The sequence below is a fragment of the Thunnus maccoyii genome, chromosome 12 (assembly GCF_910596095.1).
Source record: "Thunnus maccoyii chromosome 12, fThuMac1.1, whole genome shotgun sequence".
NCBI lineage: Eukaryota > Metazoa > Chordata > Actinopteri > Scombriformes > Scombridae > Thunnus > Thunnus maccoyii.
In genome coordinates this window covers 24,193,307-24,213,285 of record NC_056544.1, presented here as the reverse complement: position 1 = coordinate 24,213,285, position 19,979 = coordinate 24,193,307, and the positions used below count along the sequence as shown (strand labels likewise).

Below are 19,979 nucleotides of genomic sequence, written 5' to 3'. Positions count from 1 at the left end.
CATTTTAAACGCGATGTGATGCATCTTCTCTCTAGACGATCTTTAGCGGCACCGGCCAGGAAGCAGCGACGGCAGTTGTGGAAGTTTCCCGCCGTCTTTGTTGTCACTCTGTGTCTCTTTTTATTTATTTATTACCACTGTGCCTGTCAAATTACCTTCACAAACCACAATGAGGCGAGCAAGAAGGAATAAAAGTCAGAGTGCAGCAGAAAACGAAGAAGTCCAGTCAAAAACAGGTCGGTGTGTTTGACGGTTAGCTAGCTGCTGTAACCGACTACGTCACTTCAGGACAGAAAGAGGAAAGCAGGAAAATCAACGTTATTTGTTTATTGTCCACGCAGACTTTAGTGTTATTGCAAAGTTTAAAAGATCAGAAACAACCAACTTTCTGCCCATGGTAGATCTGGTACATGTTGATCATGTTAGTAACGTTAAAACCTGGTTATGCTCTGCAAAACTAAGAGAGTGAACTTGTATTTATTCTGTATCTAATATCAATAAGTTAGCTTAGTCGGTAATGTATTAGGTATAGTTAACTAAAAATAATACAGGTTAATCCAACAACCCTGTAATAAATGACACCTTCATGGAGGTTATAATGTTCAGCGTGTTGTAGATTGATTGATTTTGTTTATGGATTATCAGACACAGAAAAAACACAAATCCAAAGGATAACATGTTAAAGTGAAAACACTCATTTCCAACATGGTCCCAAGATGTTAAAAGACAAACTAACATAAAGAAGCACAAAACATTCAACATAAAAACTAAACAACACAATCCTGAAATCCAAAAAACACACATCACCACAACTTATACAAATAACTCCCACATCAAAAAACAAGGACAGTTAAAGTAACAGTGTCATTGCAGATTTCATTATAAATCTGTGACCTTGTTCCATAAAAAGTCTCAACCTGCCTTTTCTATTAGCCCCTCTCATATTTAAAACCTGGATATGTAGTGGAGAACTGCTCCACAACATGGCAGCAGTGTAAAAAAGGAACTTTTGGCCATTATTATTCACTGTAGACACTTTACATAAACACACACTGGCCCCCAGTTTTATGTTAATGCTGAGTATGGACCATTGTTATCTGAGAACACAAGTATGGAGGAGCGTTTCCACTGATAATATATAATCTAAGGCTGCAACTCATGATTTCATTATCGATTAATCTGTCGATTGTTTTCTCAATCACTTGTTTTGTTGTTTGGCCCATAAAATGTCAGGAAATGGTGAAAAATGTTGATAACTGTTTCCTAAAGCCAAAGAGGACATCCTCAAATGTCTTGCTTTGTCCACAACCCAAAGATAATTCAGTTTACTGTCATGGAAAACTAAAGAAACCAGAAAATATTCACATTTAAAAGCTGGAATCAGATAATTTGGAAATTCTTCTTAAAAAAATGACTCAAAGCAATGAATGATTATCAAAGGATAAAAAACTTTAATAGCTGACAACTAATCAGTTAATCGTTGCAGCTCTAAATGGTATCCAATACTAATTAGGCCATAAACACTTAACTTAGTTGCCAATCTACTAGGACTACAACTAATGATTGTTTTTATTATAGATTAATCTGCTGACTATTTCCTTGATTATTCAATTAATTATTTTGCAGATAAAATGTCAGGAAATAGTGAAAAATGCCTTTACAGCTTCTTAAAGCTAAAGGTGACGTCCTCAGAGTATCTCCAGGTCTTGAAAAGCCTTGATTTAGGTTTCCTCAAAAAAATACTCTAAAAGGTATTTATAATGCTTAAATTTCCTTCATGAAGGTCTTAAATGTTTCGTACTAGCCTGCCACAGGCAATAATGTTAGTTATAAAATATTCTTTATAATTAATTGATTCATTTTAGCAAAATCTGGCTGGAAAATCCTCAATTCTTATTCTGTTCCAGACCTCTGCCCTCATTAGTTATCTTTTAATTGGTTAATCTATTCATCCATTCTTTTTCTGCTGCATAGGATTAACTAGGTTTTTATACATTTTTTTACTGCTTTATGTCAAATTATTTAAAAACCTAAAATCACAAATTTGCTTCAAAGACCTTCATAATCAAGCTTAAACGGATACAACACCCTCTCGCCTCAGACCCTGTGCTTGGATAAGGAAAAACTCCTCTCCAAAGAACTTAAATGGGGGAAAAAAGAAGGAATTATTTTTTTTATTTACAACCTTTAACTTCCAAAAAGCTTCATAATGTAAATGAATAATTCTGTGTGTGTGTGAACAGTGTGGCAGTGGAAGGGGGATGAAGGACAGTGGGAACCGTACCCGCCTTCCGCCTGCGCCCTGTTGGACTCCGCCGTCTCTTCAGGAAAAACCTCAGTCACTCTGTCTCTGGGCTCTGGGACGTCCTATGAAGTGGACCTGAAGAAGATGTTCCAGATTAATCCCGTCACCAAGTACAAGAGGAAGATTCGCTCTCAGACAGTAAAACCAGGTTTGTCTCTGCTGCAGCACAGTTTTAATCATTTTCCCTCTTGATTTTACTTTTTTTTAATAATCAGAAAACAAAATAACTTCTGTCTTCTACTACAAGTACTATTGCTTGGATTTTAGCAATAATGTTTATTATTATTTTGCACTTGATTACTTGGTCATAGTGTCTTTTATTCAACAAACCCAACTAAAATTTGAATGTATGTGTTATATATTCAACCTGCACCTCAAGTTTTTTTTGTTCTACAGTTCTCTCATGTTTTTGATAATCTAAAGTCTTTCTTCTGTTCTGCTCTCATGTTCAGAGGGTTTGAGTGAAGCCGGTGACTTGATTGCTCATAATGGGAGGCCAGTTCAAGTGAAAGAGGAAGAGGAGGAGACGGAACAGCAACCCGCAGCTAAGAGGAGAAGAGGACAAAGCAAGAGTCAGACAAAAACCAAAGAAGAAATGAAGAGTGAAGGTAATATGGGTCTAATTTTATACATATATTGTACGTGTAATAAATATGAAGCAGCGTTTCACAATTTTGGGGAGCTGCTAATACACAAAACTCTTTCTTACTTTTTCTAAATAAACATATATTAGCAGGTTTAATAGGACTCAGAGTTACGTAGAGCTGCAACGATTAGTCGATTAATTGATTAGTTGCCAACTATTAAATTAACTGGCAACTATTTTGATAATCTGTTAATCATTTGGAGTCATTCTTGAGGAAATAAATCTCCAAATTCTCTGATTCCAGCTTCTTAAATTTTAATATTTTGAGATTCCTTTAGTCCTTTATGATAGTAAACTGAATCTTTGGGTTGTGGACAAAAGGAGACATTCAAGGTCGTCATCTTGGGCTTAGTGATCGTCATTTTTCACCATTTTATAGACCAAATAACTAATCGATTAATCGAGAAAACATCATTAACGTTTTGTTTCTGATCTGGATGTTTAGCAGAGGTTGTGAAGACGGTGGTCATGAAGGGAAAAGCTCCAGTGGACACCGAATGCAAAGCCAAACTTGGAAAGGTACAATATTTATATCTTTATTTATATCAGTATGAAACACATGATTCACATGTATCTTGCTTGTGGTTTGACAGCTGATTGAAAGGCTTTGCTTCAGTCACACTTCCTCTTCTGAGCAGGACTTAACTTAACTTATTAGAAATGTACATGTGTGTGCGCAGATCAAGCAAACGCTCATGAAAACATTTCACTGCACTCACTGATTTTTACTCGCAGACTCACAGAAGTTATTCAGGCTGTTTTATTCTTTTTATTTATTTATTTTCTGTCATAACTGTCACTGACAGTAAAGTCGTGCAACTACAAATATTCATCAGTGCTTCTGTTACATGAGAGTGTTACATGAGTCACACCTACACAAACGACCATATGACCTCTCCACATTTTCACCTCTGTGCTGTAATGTCGTTGTCGGTTTGACTACAGTCGCTCTGGTCTCGTCCTGGTAGATTAATATCAACCACAACACGTCTGGTTGGATTCCAGCCTCTGACCTTTGCTGCATGATGTACCCGCCTCTCTCTGTTCTGTCAAATAAAGAAGAAATTGGGTTTTATTGCTTGTGTTTTGTTTGCAGACTTCCCTAAACTATTGTTGTTTAAATAAATATGTATAAAACAACACATGCAAGGAACAGAAAATAAGAAGTTGACAGAAGAGATTTTATATCTTTTTAATTCCTCCTTTACAGGATGGAAATCACCTTCATTCATGTTACTTCTTTTTGCCTCCTCTTCTCTCTTCCAGGCTCATGTTTACTGTGAAGGAAAAGATGTTTACGACGTGATGCTAAACCAGGTAAATATTTAACTACGTAACATTTGGATCTGCCAAATGAATCAAGAAAGACTTGTGTTTTTATTTTTTTTCTGTATTGACTAAAGCTGAAAGATTAAATAATCCTGAATCATTTTTTCTAAATGTCTTGATCATATTTATTAAACACAGTTTTGGTTATTGGTGATTTGTGGAGCTTCACTGAGCTTCTTGGTGACTATTTTCATGTTTGCTGTGAAAAATAATAATGCAGCTTTGCCTTTTAAATCATATCTTAAAAACCAAAATTGACTGAAGGCTTTATAATTATTATATGAATTATATTTTCATTTTACATTTTGATTTGTGGGAAAGTAAACAGATTTTAGGCCTCCAGCAAACACCTTCTCTCTGATTTTGCAGACGAATCTTCAGTTTAACAACAACAAATATTACCTGATCCAACTGTTGGAAGACGACGGCTCCAAGTGTTACAGTGTTTGGATGAGATGGGGCAGAGGTGAGTTTACTGTGTCCTGATGGTTCTTTGCGTATTTACCCATAAAATTAGCCTGAAGTATGAAAGACATTTCTGTAAAACTGACTTCTTTGTTTCTTCAGTGGGCAAAGTGGGTCAAAACAGTCTGACAGCCTGTGGTGGAGACCTGCTGAAAGCCAAAGATATCTTCAAGAAAAAGTGAGATATGTGCTGTTGAAAATAAGAAAAAAAGAGTTCTAGACGTCTCCACATGGAAGTGAGATTCTGAAACACTTGTTTGATTTTGCCGCAGGTTCCTTGACAAAACTAAAAACGAGTGGGAACACCGAGCGACTTTTGAGAAAGTGGCTGGAAAATATGACATGGTGTTCATGGACTACAGCACGAACGAAAAGGTACGTTTACGGATAAAGAACGAATAACTTCAGTATCCTGCTGAAGTGCTTGAAGCTGATGCTTTGTAATCAGGATTTATTGGGAAACGGAGGCGTCTGATCAATCAATCAGTACTAAAACATTTCTGTGTTCCAGGAGGAGACGCAGACCACGGCGGTGGACGCTGCACCAAAAAAGAAAACCTCCAAACTGGATGTGAAGATCCAGTCTCTCCTGGAGCTCATCTGTGACGTCAAAGCCATGGAGGAGTGTGTGCTGGAGATGAAGTTTGACACCCGGAAAGCTCCTCTCGGTCAGTCGGACTGAATCAAACCGAAATGCAGTGAAATGTGTCCTGATATCCTCTTTTCATCTCCACTAAGAACATTCACAGAATATTATTTTACACAGAGCAAAGATGCAATAAAAGATGTTAATTTTAACTCCTGACTGTTTTAGATTCAGCTGGTGACAAACACTATATTTTCAAACCTTTGTGTTGTTTACTATATAAAATATTTGTCTTTCTACCTGCAGGCAAGCTGACCTCAGAGCAGATTCGCGCAGGCTACATGGCGCTGAAGAGAATCGAGGCGTGTTTGAAGAAGAAGGGCAGCAATCGGGAGCTACTGGAAGCCTGCAACCAGTTTTACACCCGCATCCCGCATGACTTTGGGTTAGAGAAACACTGAAGCTGAGATATATGTACTAATTTTCTACAGGAAAGTGTATGTTTGAATGATGACAAGTGCTTTTTGTCGGTTTGTGTCCTGCTGTAACTGAAAGATCTAATTCTCCAGGTTGAAAACTCCCCCAATCATACACACAGAAGATGAGCTGAAGGAAAAAATCTCACTGTTGGAGGTAAAAGTGTTTCATATCGGTTGACGATTATTCTTTTTTTGTCTTCACTCGATCTTGTGCTACATATTGTATATATATTTCTTTTCGCAGGCGCTGAGCGACATCCAGATCGCAGTGAAAATGGTTCAGTCCAGCAGAGACGGTGACGAACATCCTCTGGACAGACAGTACAGCTCCCTCAAGTGCAAACTGCAGCCCATAGACTCCAGCGCCAATGAATACAAGGTGTGTCTGTTGCTCATAACTCTTATGTTGATAAAGTAAAAGCAGTTAAGGTTTAATTAAATCACTGAAACTGAGTCGTAACGGTGGAATCAGAGAGGATGGAACTAATATCTTCAAAACACTCAGTTTGGCCCATTAATATTCCCAAACCAGTCAAGTCAAATGGTACCAAAACCATTAAATTATCTAAGGCAACATAATATAATCCACATACAAGATGTTGGACTGTTCGAAATCTATTTCTATGTGACTGAATATTACTCTTAAAGGAAAAAAGCCTTCAGTAATTAATAAGGTACCTTTCATACTCGTCCACTTGTGGATGATGACACATATCAAGATACTTTCAGAAGCTACAATGAAGTTCAATATCAAAAGATCTATATATATTTATGTGTATCTGTATGATGTCAGCGGTACATCAGGTTTTGTTCTGTCCCTAAAAATCAAACAGCGACGTCTTCTTCGTAACGCTGCCTTTCTGTATCAACTTCAAGCCGTCATGTAGGGAGAAATCCACTGCAGAAGATTCAAAAGGACACATTTTTCCACTAACAGCTGCGTTAATCGACCAGAATTCACTGCAGTCACGAGACATGTCAGGATTTGAATACTGACTAATTGGCTGTATTTTTATTCCTGTTCACCTTTGACAGAAACACATTGATAGAAAAATCCATGTATTAGTTAAGTAGGTATGGTCATATGTATGTATATATTTGGCGGCAGGGCCTTGAGGGGAACACTATGATAGTCATATGGACATCATGTGGAAGGGAGAGCTCTGTAAAGCTTTGTCTAGGTCTGTTAGAGGGAATCTGTAAACAACTAAAGGTGCCTCCCAAGGGCATCAAGGCCGTCAATATATACTAGTGACTTTCCTTTGTCTTGTCAGAATCCTCCACGGAGACTCTGTGGACTCTCCGTGTCTGCAACATATGTTCTGTTTGAATTAAAGAGACGCTTGACTTCAACCAACCTCAGTCTATTTGATCATTTTTACCTATCACACATCCAGAGAAAACAGATGGACTCAAATAATAAACTGAATGAAACTTTGTCTGTCAGTTGCTACAACCTGAAGATACTTTGTGTAGTTTGTTGTTGTTTCTTTGTAAACACTCGTCTTGTCTGTGTTCAGGTGATAGAAAAGTACCTGCTGTCGACTCACGCCCCGACTCACAGTGACTACACCATGAGTGTGCTGGACATCTTCTCAGTGGACAGAGAAGGAGAGAACGACAAGTTCCTCTCACAGTTACACAGCAGGTAATAAAGGATCAATAATTTACTGGCTCATATTGTCTCAGATATTTTATATGATGTTGTAACTTTGAAATCTGCTTTAAGTTCCTTATTTACCTGTAAAATCTGACAATTATTTTCACTGACAAGATGTCAGTGAAAATAATTTATTGGCGATGAACTTTCATGTAGCCCAATGTGTGTGTGTGTGTCTGTGTCTGTGTCTGTCTACCAGGACTCTGCTGTGGCACGGTTCCCGCCTGTCTAACTGGGTCGGCATCCTCAGTCAGGGTCTCAGAGTGGCTCCACCTGAAGCTCCCGTCACTGGTTACATGGTGAGATGGATGATTGATTCATTTACTTTCTTTCACTTTATTCTATTTTAATGTTCGTCTGTCTCCAAAACAAAAAGTCCTCTCAGGCTGCAACTAACGATTATTGACATTATCGATTAATTTAATTGTTTTGGTTTATAAAACATAAACAATGAAAACTGCCCATCACTAGAGCTCAGTATGACATCATCAGATGTTTTTTTTTGTCTGACCAACAGTCCAAAACATAAAGATATTAAATTTACTATAATATAAGACGAAGAAAAGCAACACAAATTCACAAATCTGAGAACCTGAAATTACATCAAATATTAGTTAGTAGATAGTTTTGCTTTAAACATTACCTGAATGATTAATAGATTATCAGACTAGATGTGATTAATTTTCTGTCCATCGACTAATCATTGCAGCTCTTAACTCTGTTTTTAAAGAACATGTAAAGCCATAAGTCAAAAATAAATACATATACAAATACATAACATTGCTCTGTTAAAACCATTAGCTGACAGTTATGTGAGGAATAAAACCCAACAAGTTGAACTTTTTATGGTTGTATCAGATGACGCAGCGACTAAGAACCACCCAACGTGATTTTTAAATGGAATAAAATTATCTATAAACTGTAAGATATTTGTCACAGCAACAGTTTGTCTTTATTACAGAGAGAATAATGTTCCTGTTTCTCTTTCATCCAGTTTGGTAAAGGTATCTACTTTGCCGACATGTCGTCAAAGAGCGCCAACTACTGCTTTGCAAATCAGCACAACCATGTCGGACTGCTGCTCCTGTGTGAGGTGAGTTGACTTTTATTATTAGTTTATTATTGATTTTCTTGAATTAACATGTTGTCATCTCACATGTCAGTGGCCGTTAAAATGGTCGGCGAAGAAAATTTACCATCCAAGGAAATATCTTGTCAATAAACTGTGATAGATTTTCATTTTTCACCTCTTTTTCTACTAATAATAAGCTGTTTAATCATCCTTCAATGACAATGAAGGAAGGGGGGTTTAAAAAGTTATGTTAACATTGCGGTCTGAGAAAAGTAACAAGAGAAACTTCAAAGACAAATTCTGCCTGTTTGGTGTTTATAGGCTGTTAATTTCAAACCCTTCTGACCTGCCAGTACAAGTCCGTCACTCGTATTAACAGTAAATCCAACAGGATTTGAACATCACCTTTCACATAGAGCCTAGATGTGATACAACACTTTTTGAATCTCCGTGCTGTGTGTGTGTGTGTGTGTGTGTGTGTTTGTGGTTGCAGGTTGCCCTGGGAGACTGTAACGAGCTGCTGGATGCCGACTACGAGGCCAACAATCTGCCTGCTGGAAAACACAGCACTAAGGGACTGGGACAGACCGGACCTGACCCCAAAAACTCTGTCACCCTGTTAGTCTGTCTCATTATACTGATACGTTTCATACAGGCCAAACATTGATCTAATTGTGTTACACTGTTACATAACAAAAAATCATGACATTATCTGAGAGGAGAACTTAATGTTAATTACATCAGCAAAAGAAAGAAAAAAACACGTTGATGAATACGAAGAAAGAAGAACTACAGGAAAATTAAAATATTAAACACAGACGTATGATGATAGTAAGTTAGTTCTTGCTCAAACAGCTACTTTCAGATTGATAATTATCTATCAAAACGGAAACAACCATCATCACTGCATCCTTTCTGTTAACTGTAGAGCACTTTCTAATCGTTCATGTTAGTAAAAAGGTAAAAAAAAAAAAAAGAAAAAGTCAGAATAAATCCAGCTGTAATAACATTTTTCTTATTAATTTCACAAAACAATACACACTCTTTAGTTGTATATTATTCTACAGCCCTGCTGCTATGTTTTTAGAAAGTGACGTCATGCACAGTAATATGATTTTAGTTCAAAGACTTTACTACCTTAATAGTGCTCGGCTAGATCCGCTACGTTATTTGTTTTAATTATGTAGACCCGTTTGTCGAGGTCCGTTTCTATCACTCCATAGAAACGTCAACTTGTTTTTATTCCACAGGAGGAGTCTGTGTGGAGTAAAACCACTCGGATAAAAGTCAGAACACTAACTGCTGAGCTCAGTTTGCTCTGCAGTGACTCACACTACTGAAGGACTGACCTCGCTTTCCCCTCATTAGTTCTGCCTTCTCTCCTGCTACGCTGCTGCTCCCCTGTAGATACATACATACAAAAAAATACTGTTTTTCATTACAGAGCGGTCACGTGAGCTTAAAAAATACCAGATATTTAATTTATTGTACCAATCATGAGAGTAAATTGTGATCTACGTTAATAGACTATGTAGGTCGTTATGTATTTTTTAACCACTTAACTATAAATCATGTTTATTTCACATTACTGGCGTTTTCCAAAGCACTGTATATTTTTTGTACTGTTTCCCCACCTTGTAGTCATGAACTGGTTTCAGTTTATCTCTGCAAGTTGATTTTCAGACTGTGTTGGCTATTAAAAGTCTTATAGTATGTTTTGGAAAATGGTCAACAGTGATGTAGAGAAGATGCAATTTTGTACTTTAAAGGACCAGTATGTAAGATTTAGTGGCATCTAGCGCTGAGGCTGCAGATTGCAACCAAATGAATCCCCTCCCCTTCCAAACATGTAGGAGAACCTACGATGGCTGCGAAACTTGTGAAAGAATGCGATTGTTTGGTTTGTCCGTTCTGGGCTACTGTAGAAACATGGCGGCCCCCGTGGAAGAAGACCCGCTCCGTCTTTTATGTTAACGAAAACACAATAATTCTTATTTTCAGGTGATTATATACTAATTAAAACACACTTATTAATATTATATTCCATTTCTGCCAAGTCCGTTCTGCTAGATGCCACTAAATTCTCCTCACTGCACCTTTAATGGGGTTAAAACCACCAGAACGGTCCTATTTAATAAATAGCACTTTCGATTTGTATCCCTCTCTCTCCTTGTTTCTCAGGGATGGTGTGACAGTGCCGATGGGTCCAGGGGTGAAGACGGGCGTGGGTAAAAACAACGGTTACTCCCTCCTCTACAACGAGTTCGTCGTTTACAACCCTGCCCAGACTCGCATGAGGTACCTGCTGCGGGTCCAGTTCAACTACTCTTCGTTGTGGTGAGGCTTCTGCAAAAATAATGAGACTCAGCAGATTTCCTCTCCACAAAACCGGGATGATATATCACTTAGTCATTCTTCATGTACACTTAGGCACTGTGTAGGTCATGGGGTTTCATGGTTTCCTGGTTAAGATGTGACTGGATCAAACTGGAGAAAAGCAGGTTTTCAGAAATGTTTACTTTGTCAGTGACGCCTGTGTGTTTTAGATGTCATGCAGCGGGAACTTACAGATCTAAAGGTTATGAATTTCTTACATGGGAATGGAAAGTTTTAATCTATGTAAGAAAAAACCCTTTTTTTTTCCACATCAGGTTCTGTATGTCACAGGTAATCAGTTCAACAAATCTCTTTTTCTTTTTGAGTCAGGAAGTTTATGTTTGAGCCTGTAAAATCATTTCTACATTCCTCTTTATTTATCAATGAGGCTACAGGTACAAAATACGCTGCTGCTGAAGCTTTGGTGAAGGTAAAAGATGAAAATGGATCTATGTGATATGAGGAAAATATGCAGAACATTTTGCACTACTTCTTGCCAATGTGACTTTATATCACTACAAGCTTGTTATTGTATTGCATGTTTCACACAGCAACATTCATAGCATTTTAGTTTTCTGCTCTGGTGCTGTATGTAACACAAATGGCCTTATTTTGGATCTATTGAATTATCAGTGTCTGACTTTAATGACACAAAATGAAACATCTTCTAGGCTGGATTGACATTACTTCTTAATAATGTGTTTTATTAATAAATGTTTTTGTTTGTTTGAATAATTGTCATGTTTTTGTATTGGTTAACATAAAATGCAAGAAACAGAATAAAATACAGTTTTTAATTATGTTTTATTTATGTAAAACTGAGACAAAGACAATATTCTGTAAAAACGCTGATCATCATTCATTCATTGTCACTTAAAACAGGATGCAGTTACAATATGTACATAATAAAAAAATTAGCTTTTTGATTGTGGTTGCAGTTTGGAGTGTCTGTCTGTATGTGTGTGTGTGTGTGTGTATGTGTGTGAACACAGTTTCACCTCCTCCCCAGGAGGTAGAGGAAGATGAGGACTATGTCCAGGTAGATCATGAGAGCAGCGTTGATGTATTCCTCCGGATCCAGACGGTAGCTCATCGTCCCCATCATCAGCTGACAGTCGATCATCAGGAACTGAGACAGACAGACAGACGGGGAGGGAGAGAGAGAGAGAGGAGAGTATGTAGGACAGGGTGAGAGATTAATTAGATTTTTAAAGGGATATAAAATGCTTTTTGTGATTTTCTGTCATCTATATATGGTGTGATAAAGGTTTGAATATACTGTGCAGTGACAATATAACAGCATATCCAGTAAATGTGGGTTTAATCCCTTTGAAAGACAGACATTCGCTAACATGAGGTGTCACTATTCGCTTAATTTTTTTTTTAGGCACTTCAATATTAAGTCGGATATATTTGAGCTTTTCCCAGTTATAATTAGGATTTGTAAGTTTCCCATTTAAAAGCCAGCATCTCAGTAACTGAGAAGGCCTTTAACATGTCTGATAAAGGATATTTATATATTGATATTTTGCCGCTGAACACGAAACCTGCTCTAAATAAAAACAAGTCACAAGTGCTGTAACTGACACCACAATGAATGCTGCACCGAGCTTCCTTTTTTTTTCTGACTGCAGAACTGTTGTTTATAGCGCTTCACTCAGGACCCGAGGAAACAGCTTGTATTTCTGTCCGTAGGCGGTTATAACGAACGCTGACTGGTGAACTCTTATCTGTGACGCTTTATAAAACAAAGCAGGATGGGGAAGCAAACCTGTCAGTAATTTTACCGTTTAACCTGCAGAACTTTTGATATGATTTTGTTCCTTCTACTTAATAGCAAACTGTGTAAGTTTATATATTTGTTCCATACCAGGGAGTACAGCAGAGCTCCCAGACATCCATAGGCGACATCAGTGATGTAGGAGTAGTAGAAGGTGCAGAAGAACCCAAACATGAGAACGTCCACAGCCAGAATCAGCAGAACACCGTAAAAAATAGTGAAATCAATACGAGTCTGCAACCGACACAGAAAAACATAAACTGCATTAATACATTTTCTGTCATGTATCGCTTAATGTGGCTGCTTTTAAGGGCATTTTTCATAATCTGTGCAACAAAGTTCTTTACAATAAAAACAAACTACATACATATGGTAATAAATACACATTAGAATGGATAGACTATAATAATGTCAAAGGTATTTTAGAGCCTAATGTTGCAGATTGGATTCCAATCTCATAATGTGAAACAGAGTTTTCACAAATTCAGCAATTTAATAGGACCTGGAGACAAAAAGACACATAGCTATTTTCTTTTTGTTTCGTCCAAAGTATAATTATAGTATAGAGGATGATTGAACAGCTATAATTGAGAAAACATTTAGATTTTGCCTCTTCTGACACTTTCTTAGCTCTTGTAACACGCATCATTATAATGTCAGATATGGATTTTCTTTGCAACAAACAATTAAGTGCTATAACTTCAAAACTAATATATAAAAGCAATGGAAAAAGTGCACCTTGCTTCACTTCACTTCATGTATACAGATCACAATATACATGAAGCAAGTGGAGTTTCAGTTCAGCCTCTGTGTGTGTCTGACCTGAGCTGAGAAAGCGATGATGGCGAGAGAAATGGCCAGCGTCGCTCCCATAGTGATGACGACAGCGTTGGTGTTGTGGAAGGAGGCGATGGTTCCCACCATGTATGAAAGGCTCAGGGTGACCACAGCCTGTTGTCACGAAAATCACAAAATCAATACGTCATTAAAACAACTCTTGTTTCTTCATAATTTGTCTGATATCCAGGCCTTCACAAAAGAGGACAATCAAGTGCACATGTTTTGTTTTTTTTTACTTAATATGACCTGCACTTCTAAACCCGGCAGTGTTTGTGCTACACTCTGAATTGTGCATTTAAACAATACAACACAGGACGAGTCTGTCCTAATTAAAAACGCCACCAAAACCTCAAAGACACACAGTGAACTTGTGAGTACGGGAACCAAACTTCAAACAGGAAACTGAGGTTTTTACTCAGAAACAACAACAGATATAATCTATCAGTTTATCTTAAAAAAACACCTAAATGTCTAAATGTGTTGAAGGTTGTGCAAAACCAAGCTGTGAATAAAAGATATGCCAAAGCACAACTTTTATGTTTTTACTGCATAGCAACACTGGATGTTTTTCATGTATACAAACTGTATCTTCTCTAAGTTGAATATAGTATTTACACTTGTGCTTGGGTAGATTTTAGTTGAAGATCCCCTCCAGATATGTGTGAAGATTTAAAAATACTCTGCCTTGACTAATAATTTGTGTCTCATACAGTTTTTCCACACAAAAAAGTTAAATTATCTCCTTAAAAATCCTTAAAATGACATCTATTCCTTCTCTCTCCAGAATCTATCAATATACAAATATTTTTCATTTCAAAAGTTTTAATGCTGGATGCAAGATGTCTTCAAAACTTCACTGAAAACACTTTGAACTGGAGGCTTCAAGTCTTTAATCGGTCATTATTTTCTTGATTATGAAAGAAAATGGTGATAAATGTTGATCACTGTTTCTAAGGCGACGTCCTAAAATGTCTTGTTTTATCCCGACCAACAGTCCACAAGCCAAAGATATTCAGTTTACTGTCATAGAAGACTAAAGAAACCAGAAAATATTAGTTCGATAGTTGGCAATTAATCAATTTATCAACTCATCGTGGCAGCTGTAGGTTCAAGTTCTTCACAGTTGGCCCCAAAATAGTTGTGATGTCACTAATCCTGCCGGTAGGTAGACGCCTTAAACTTAAACTTTCCACTTTCAGCAGATGAATGTGAAAAGTCTTCAAACTCTGCACACACACACACAGACATATAAACATTTTTGACTGGAGAAGAACTTTAAGTGGTTTTTCCAGAAAAACACTTTATTGAGCAACATGTAGCTGAGGTTTGACGTTTTTGGCACCTGCTTGACCAAAATATTTCACATCCCTTTCCAGGATGTGACTGACTTCTAGTATTTCATATCTAAGATGTATTTACTTTTCTTCTTTTATTATATTATTAACTGTCCTTTCAGTGTTTTTATTTAAAATCTGTATGTATTTCTAATTTATCAGTATCTGTCTTGTGTAAAATTAATTTCCCCATCAGATATTCGGGGTTTTGTGCTCTTGTGTTTGTGACCCACCAGCCCCACGATGTTCCAGGGGTGACGCCGACTGAAGGACCTGCAGCAGCTGAGGGCGGTGGCGACCACGGCGAAGATGATGAAGGAGCTGAGATAGGCCCACAGGTTGTCCTGCACTGCCTTCTTGACCACGGTGGAGAAGGTGAACACACACACCACGCTGAAGGTGAACAGCAGCTGGAGGGTCAAGATGCTGAATACCTGCACGGGGAGGGAAGAAAGGACGGTGTTTATAAAAAAATGATAAACACTTGTGGAGAAACTTGAACTGATGTTAAAGGCGAATATAAACATAATTTGTCAGATTAGCTCGTAACGTATAAATACAGTTTGTCTTCATGATATCTTGTTTTCAAGACCTACGAATAAGAGCTTTGATTTTTAGAGCGACACATGACTCGTGAACATGTGTGGATTGAAACTTCTGTTTAATTTCAATCATTCACTTAACTGATCAACTTTTAAATTAGAAAGAATGTTTATTTCTTACTTCCCAGCCTGCCCAGTTTTGAGTTTACTCTCCAGAAATCCTTGTCGAAGACTTTTGTTATTCTTTGCACCGTGCAGACGTCAGGATAGTGTTTAATTTTCATCTTTGCACCAGCCATTAATTGTGCAAAGTTGTCTCACTGTGACTTTAAAAGGTGTCACTGAATGTCTACTTGATTGCAAACCTGCTCTTTAAATTAATATTTTTTTAATGAATCATAATTTTGGCTTAAAGACAGTAGATCCCAATCTTTTTGGCTTCTGATCCTTGAAAACAATGTAATTTCTACTTACAGGCTCTTTGCACAGGTTGCATGTGTCTGCAGTTTGTGTTAGTTAGTCATCGTGTAATTTTTCCTTCTCAGATTGATTCATTTACATGATTTTTAGAGGCTTGAGTAGATAAGATTATCTATTAATTTACAGAAAAAAGCAAAAACGAGGGCAAAGTGGTGTTGCAGAATTTTTCTGCTTCTCCTGTTAATCGTTTGGTGACCTCTGATATTTCTCTTGTGACTGCTTCGCTTGGGAAATTCCGGTGCAAAGCAATTTTTTATGAAACAGTGCCCAAATACTACTAACAACAACCCGCAGAGCTCTTATCCAGATTTCTCGCTTGATGGGTTAGAGATTGTGCCTCTGCTAAGCATGCTGATAAGATATCAGCTTTTCCTCATCAGAGAAAGTTTGCAGCTGTTGTTGTTCCACCAGAATATACTGAAGTTATACTTATCTTATAATATATTTCTCAAAAGTCACATAAGTAAGCAGCACAAACCTTCCTAACAAACGCCATCCTCACTGTCTTGTCATCAAAGGAACACGAGGATGTGAGTGGAGTCGTGTCCGGCACGGACTCTGGGATTATATCGCGGAAGGACTCATATCCTGAGGTAGGCTGATAGGTGTAAGTTGTCTCAATTTTGGCTGGAGTGTACATCGGCGGGGCTGCAGAGTAAGGTGGAGGCTGCTGCTCTTGGTAGGAGTACGCTGGTGGTGACACATCAGAGACGGCGGCGTCCTGCGTCTCTTCGGGCGTGAGGGAGTCTGCTGTGTTCGACATTCTGGAGGAAACTGTGGGACAAAGACAGAAGTTCAACCTAATAGAAAGGCTAACTTTTTGCAAATGAAAAACATTAGCAGAAGATCCTATTTAATATAATCAAATGACCCCAAATAATATTTGAAGGTTTGTGTTTTAAGTGTGTTTTGTTTTATAGCTTTTATTTTAATTTTAATGTGAGAGGAAAGATGAAAAAAAAAGTTCTGATACACAAATCTGTTTTCAGTTTTTTGGACTTTTTCTCTAATCTTTGATCTTTGTTGAAATATTGGATCATTTGAACATTTATTGAAATGAAACCATGTGAGAAGTTTAGAGGGAAAAATCACTATTTGGTGGAGCTGTTAACAACTCATAGACATCTGAAATGTGACCCCGACTACACACTGCTTTTTATAAGAAAATTCAAAAAGGTTGGAAACCACTGGTTTCATCTTTAACAATGTGTTGTATTTTAAAAGCTTGTTATATTATCCATTGTGTCAAATCTTCATCTGAAAAGTAACTAAAGCTGTCAAATAAATGTAGTGGGAAGTAGGAAGTACAAAATTTCCCTCTGAAACGTAGTAGAGTGGAAATATAAAGTAGCATAAAATGGAAATAGTGAAGTAAAGTACAAGTTCCTCAAAATTGAATAAAAATTGTACTCAATCACTTTCCATGACTGATTATACTGTAAGTTAATATTGCCAACAAGGTGTGAGTCTAAATGTAGCTGCAATAAAGTTGTAGATTCATTCAAACATTGACAATAACTGTAGAAGAGCTACAGAACAGCTGAACTTAAACAGAGAAAGCAAAGCTGTTACTACTAATAACATTAACGATGGCTTCGTTGTATTCAAGTGTCCCTTTAAGCCGTGACAGTGAACACATACACCTACAATACCAGGAACCTGAAACTGAATTATTCATTTCATTATTTACATCAGCGCTTTTCCCACTGAGTCGTGTCAAAATGTCCATGTAAAAGGCTCATAAATGTAGTAGATATATATTAACTTCTGTTAAAATAACACATGAAAGCACAATTAATATTGCCAACAAGGTGTGAGCCTAAATGTAGCTGCAATAAAGTTACAGAGCTACAGAACAGCTGAACTTAAACAGTCTGTCTCTCTAAACTCTCAGATGTTCTTACAACAAATCTGGAGTTTTACTTAAAACTTGATTTCTGATGCAACCATACCTGCTGCTGACTGATGCAAGAACTGAATAACCATCAGGAAGTAAAACTTGAACTAAAAGGGCAACTTCCCTCACATGTTGGTGGGAAAACTGAGAAACTGAGAGAGGTGTGGATTCATGTATTCTCCAATATGTCATAATATACTATAAAAATCCAGTAGATTTTATTTAAAGTGTAATTTTTTTTTATTTGTAAACACTGCAGCGAAGTTTAGAGCTGCATTCAGTTACAGGAACAAGACAATCAGCGTTTTTAACCGCAGACATTTTGACTTGTCATAACAGAGAAAGCAAAGCTGTTACTACTACTAACATTAACGATGGCTTCTTTGTATTCAAGTGTCCCTTTAAGCCGTGACAATGAACACATACGCCTACAATACCAGGAACCTGAAACTGAATTATTCATTTCATTATTTACATCAGCGCTTTTCCCACTGAGTCGTTTCAAAATGTCCATGTAAAAGGCTCATAAATGTAGTAGATATATATTAACTTCTGTTAAAATAACACATGAAAGCACTTAACTAACCTTTTATAAAACCAATTCTCTGTTCATCCACATACGTTTAACTAAAACTAGGTAGGTTACATGACATCAGTGACATTTTGGTGGGTATTTTTGCATTAATTGTACAGAATATTCATATTTTCTAATGATTATCTAAACGTTTATGGATGTAACTTTTTAAACATGAGTGCACGTTCAGGGAAGTTAAAGCGAATACAGACATCACCCAGATACAAGCTAATGAACGTTAGACTCAGTGCATCTGTTTCTTCTATAATGCAGGCAATTTAAAGGTCAGTTCACCCAAAATCAGACACAAAAATCCCCCCAAAACCTCAGCAAACAAAACCAATCTGCATGTTTAGATGCTACGAGGGGTAAATGTTTGATGATGATGTGAATGAACACCCACTTTAAAGGATTATTATGAATTACATCATATTTTCTGCCTTGTTTAAAGTACCAGTAAATATTTAAAGCACACGAAATGCAGCCGGATAAACAGTCACACAACAAGTTTAGTTAGTATAATCGAGAATAAAGTGGATGTTTGTTCACTTACCTTCTCTCTGTTGTCTGTACTTGTGTTTGTGTCCGCCGACACACAGTCTGTGTGAGGAAAAAAATGATATGAAACGGTCCCTTTGTGGTGATGAGTGAGGGTTGAGTTTCACTTCCTGACAGTTTGAAGTTTGTCTTTAACTTTGAGAACAGAAAGTGGAAACTCTGCTGTTGCTTCATACTGTGTCAGTGGTCGTCAAAATGGAGTCTGGGAACTTCCAGGGGTCGTTCAGTCTGCTCTAGAGGGTCCACGGCGAAAAGTGTAGTGGTTGAACATGTAGGCTTAAGCACAGTTAAACTGTACATAAAAATGGGAAGTTTATTTTCCTGTCCATACAGTGATTTACACTTTTTACCAGCTCAGTACCAAATCACAGACGAGTCTATTTAGGAGACATATTTATTATCTAATTTGTGTCTGAGAATGTTTGATCTGAAAACGTTCAGGAACCACATGTCTCAGCTGTTGCCAGGCAGAGATTATAATTACAGCGATAAGAGTAAATTGCCACCAACTCAGTTTATTTCATCAATTAAAGCAGGAAGTGAAACAAAACAGATTATCAGACATTCGTATTGTTTGAACGAACACTACATTGTGTTTTTAGTCGGGCTCACAGCTGCATACGGTACATGTTCAACATTGAAAGTTAATTCTTGACCTTTGAAATATGAGTCAACTAAAAAAAAAAAAAGAGAGAAGAAAATCACAACAATTTCCACTCAGCAGCTCTCCTCCAGGTTTCGGTGGTATTTCATGATCTTCATCAGCAGATGGAGTTTGTGAAACTGTGCAAAGTGGAAAAACATCTTCACAATTCGTTTATCTTTTTTTCTGAGCACGTTGAGGACTTCTTGTCCATGTTGGTTTAACAAGTTGAGATTGAAAGTTACCTTTGGCACAGAAGGAGAGATGGTCAAGGAAGATCATGTGATACTAGCAAAAGCTCTGCAACTTTCTTTTGTCAGCTACATACAGTAAATATTGCTCATTCTGAGCACTGAACACCTGAAGGTTTTTGTTTTTTTATGTATTTTAATGTAATTGTAATGTGTCTGCTG

The 19,979-nt window shown here is 37.3% G+C and overlaps 2 protein-coding genes across 3 annotated transcripts; one reads left to right on the top strand and one right to left on the bottom strand.

Moving 5' to 3' along the window:
• Positions 1–33: 33 nt before the first annotated feature.
• parp2 (poly (ADP-ribose) polymerase 2) lies at positions 34–11,844 on the top strand. 2 transcript variants are annotated; one of them, XM_042429511.1, is made up of 17 exons: positions 34–236; positions 2,244–2,453; positions 2,758–2,913; positions 3,397–3,470; positions 4,218–4,268; positions 4,650–4,746; positions 4,848–4,923; positions 5,018–5,120; positions 5,257–5,413; positions 5,638–5,776; positions 5,901–5,964; positions 6,055–6,189; positions 7,331–7,458; positions 7,670–7,769; positions 8,465–8,563; positions 9,036–9,160; positions 10,724–11,844. In XM_042429511.1, exons 1-17 carry the CDS (start codon positions 170–172, stop codon positions 10,881–10,883), a joined length of 1,941 nt encoding a protein of 646 aa, XP_042285445.1. In that variant the 5' UTR covers positions 34–169; the 3' UTR covers positions 10,884–11,844. The 2 variants fall into 2 exon arrangements, with proteins under 2 accessions (XP_042285445.1, XP_042285446.1); XM_042429512.1 differs by having other exon boundaries at positions 3,400–3,470; positions 10,724–11,653.
• si:ch211-284o19.8 (protein lifeguard 1) lies at positions 11,195–19,780 on the bottom strand. Its single transcript, XM_042428232.1, has 7 exons — positions 19,761–19,780; positions 18,919–19,052; positions 16,373–16,668; positions 15,106–15,306; positions 13,521–13,649; positions 12,789–12,932; positions 11,195–12,047 (listed from the first exon to the last, which is right to left on the bottom strand). The coding sequence occupies exons 1-7, from the start codon at positions 19,778–19,780 to the stop codon at positions 11,913–11,915; spliced, it is 1,059 nt and encodes a 352-aa protein (XP_042284166.1). The 3' UTR covers positions 11,195–11,912.
• Positions 19,781–19,979: the final 199 nt, after the last annotated feature.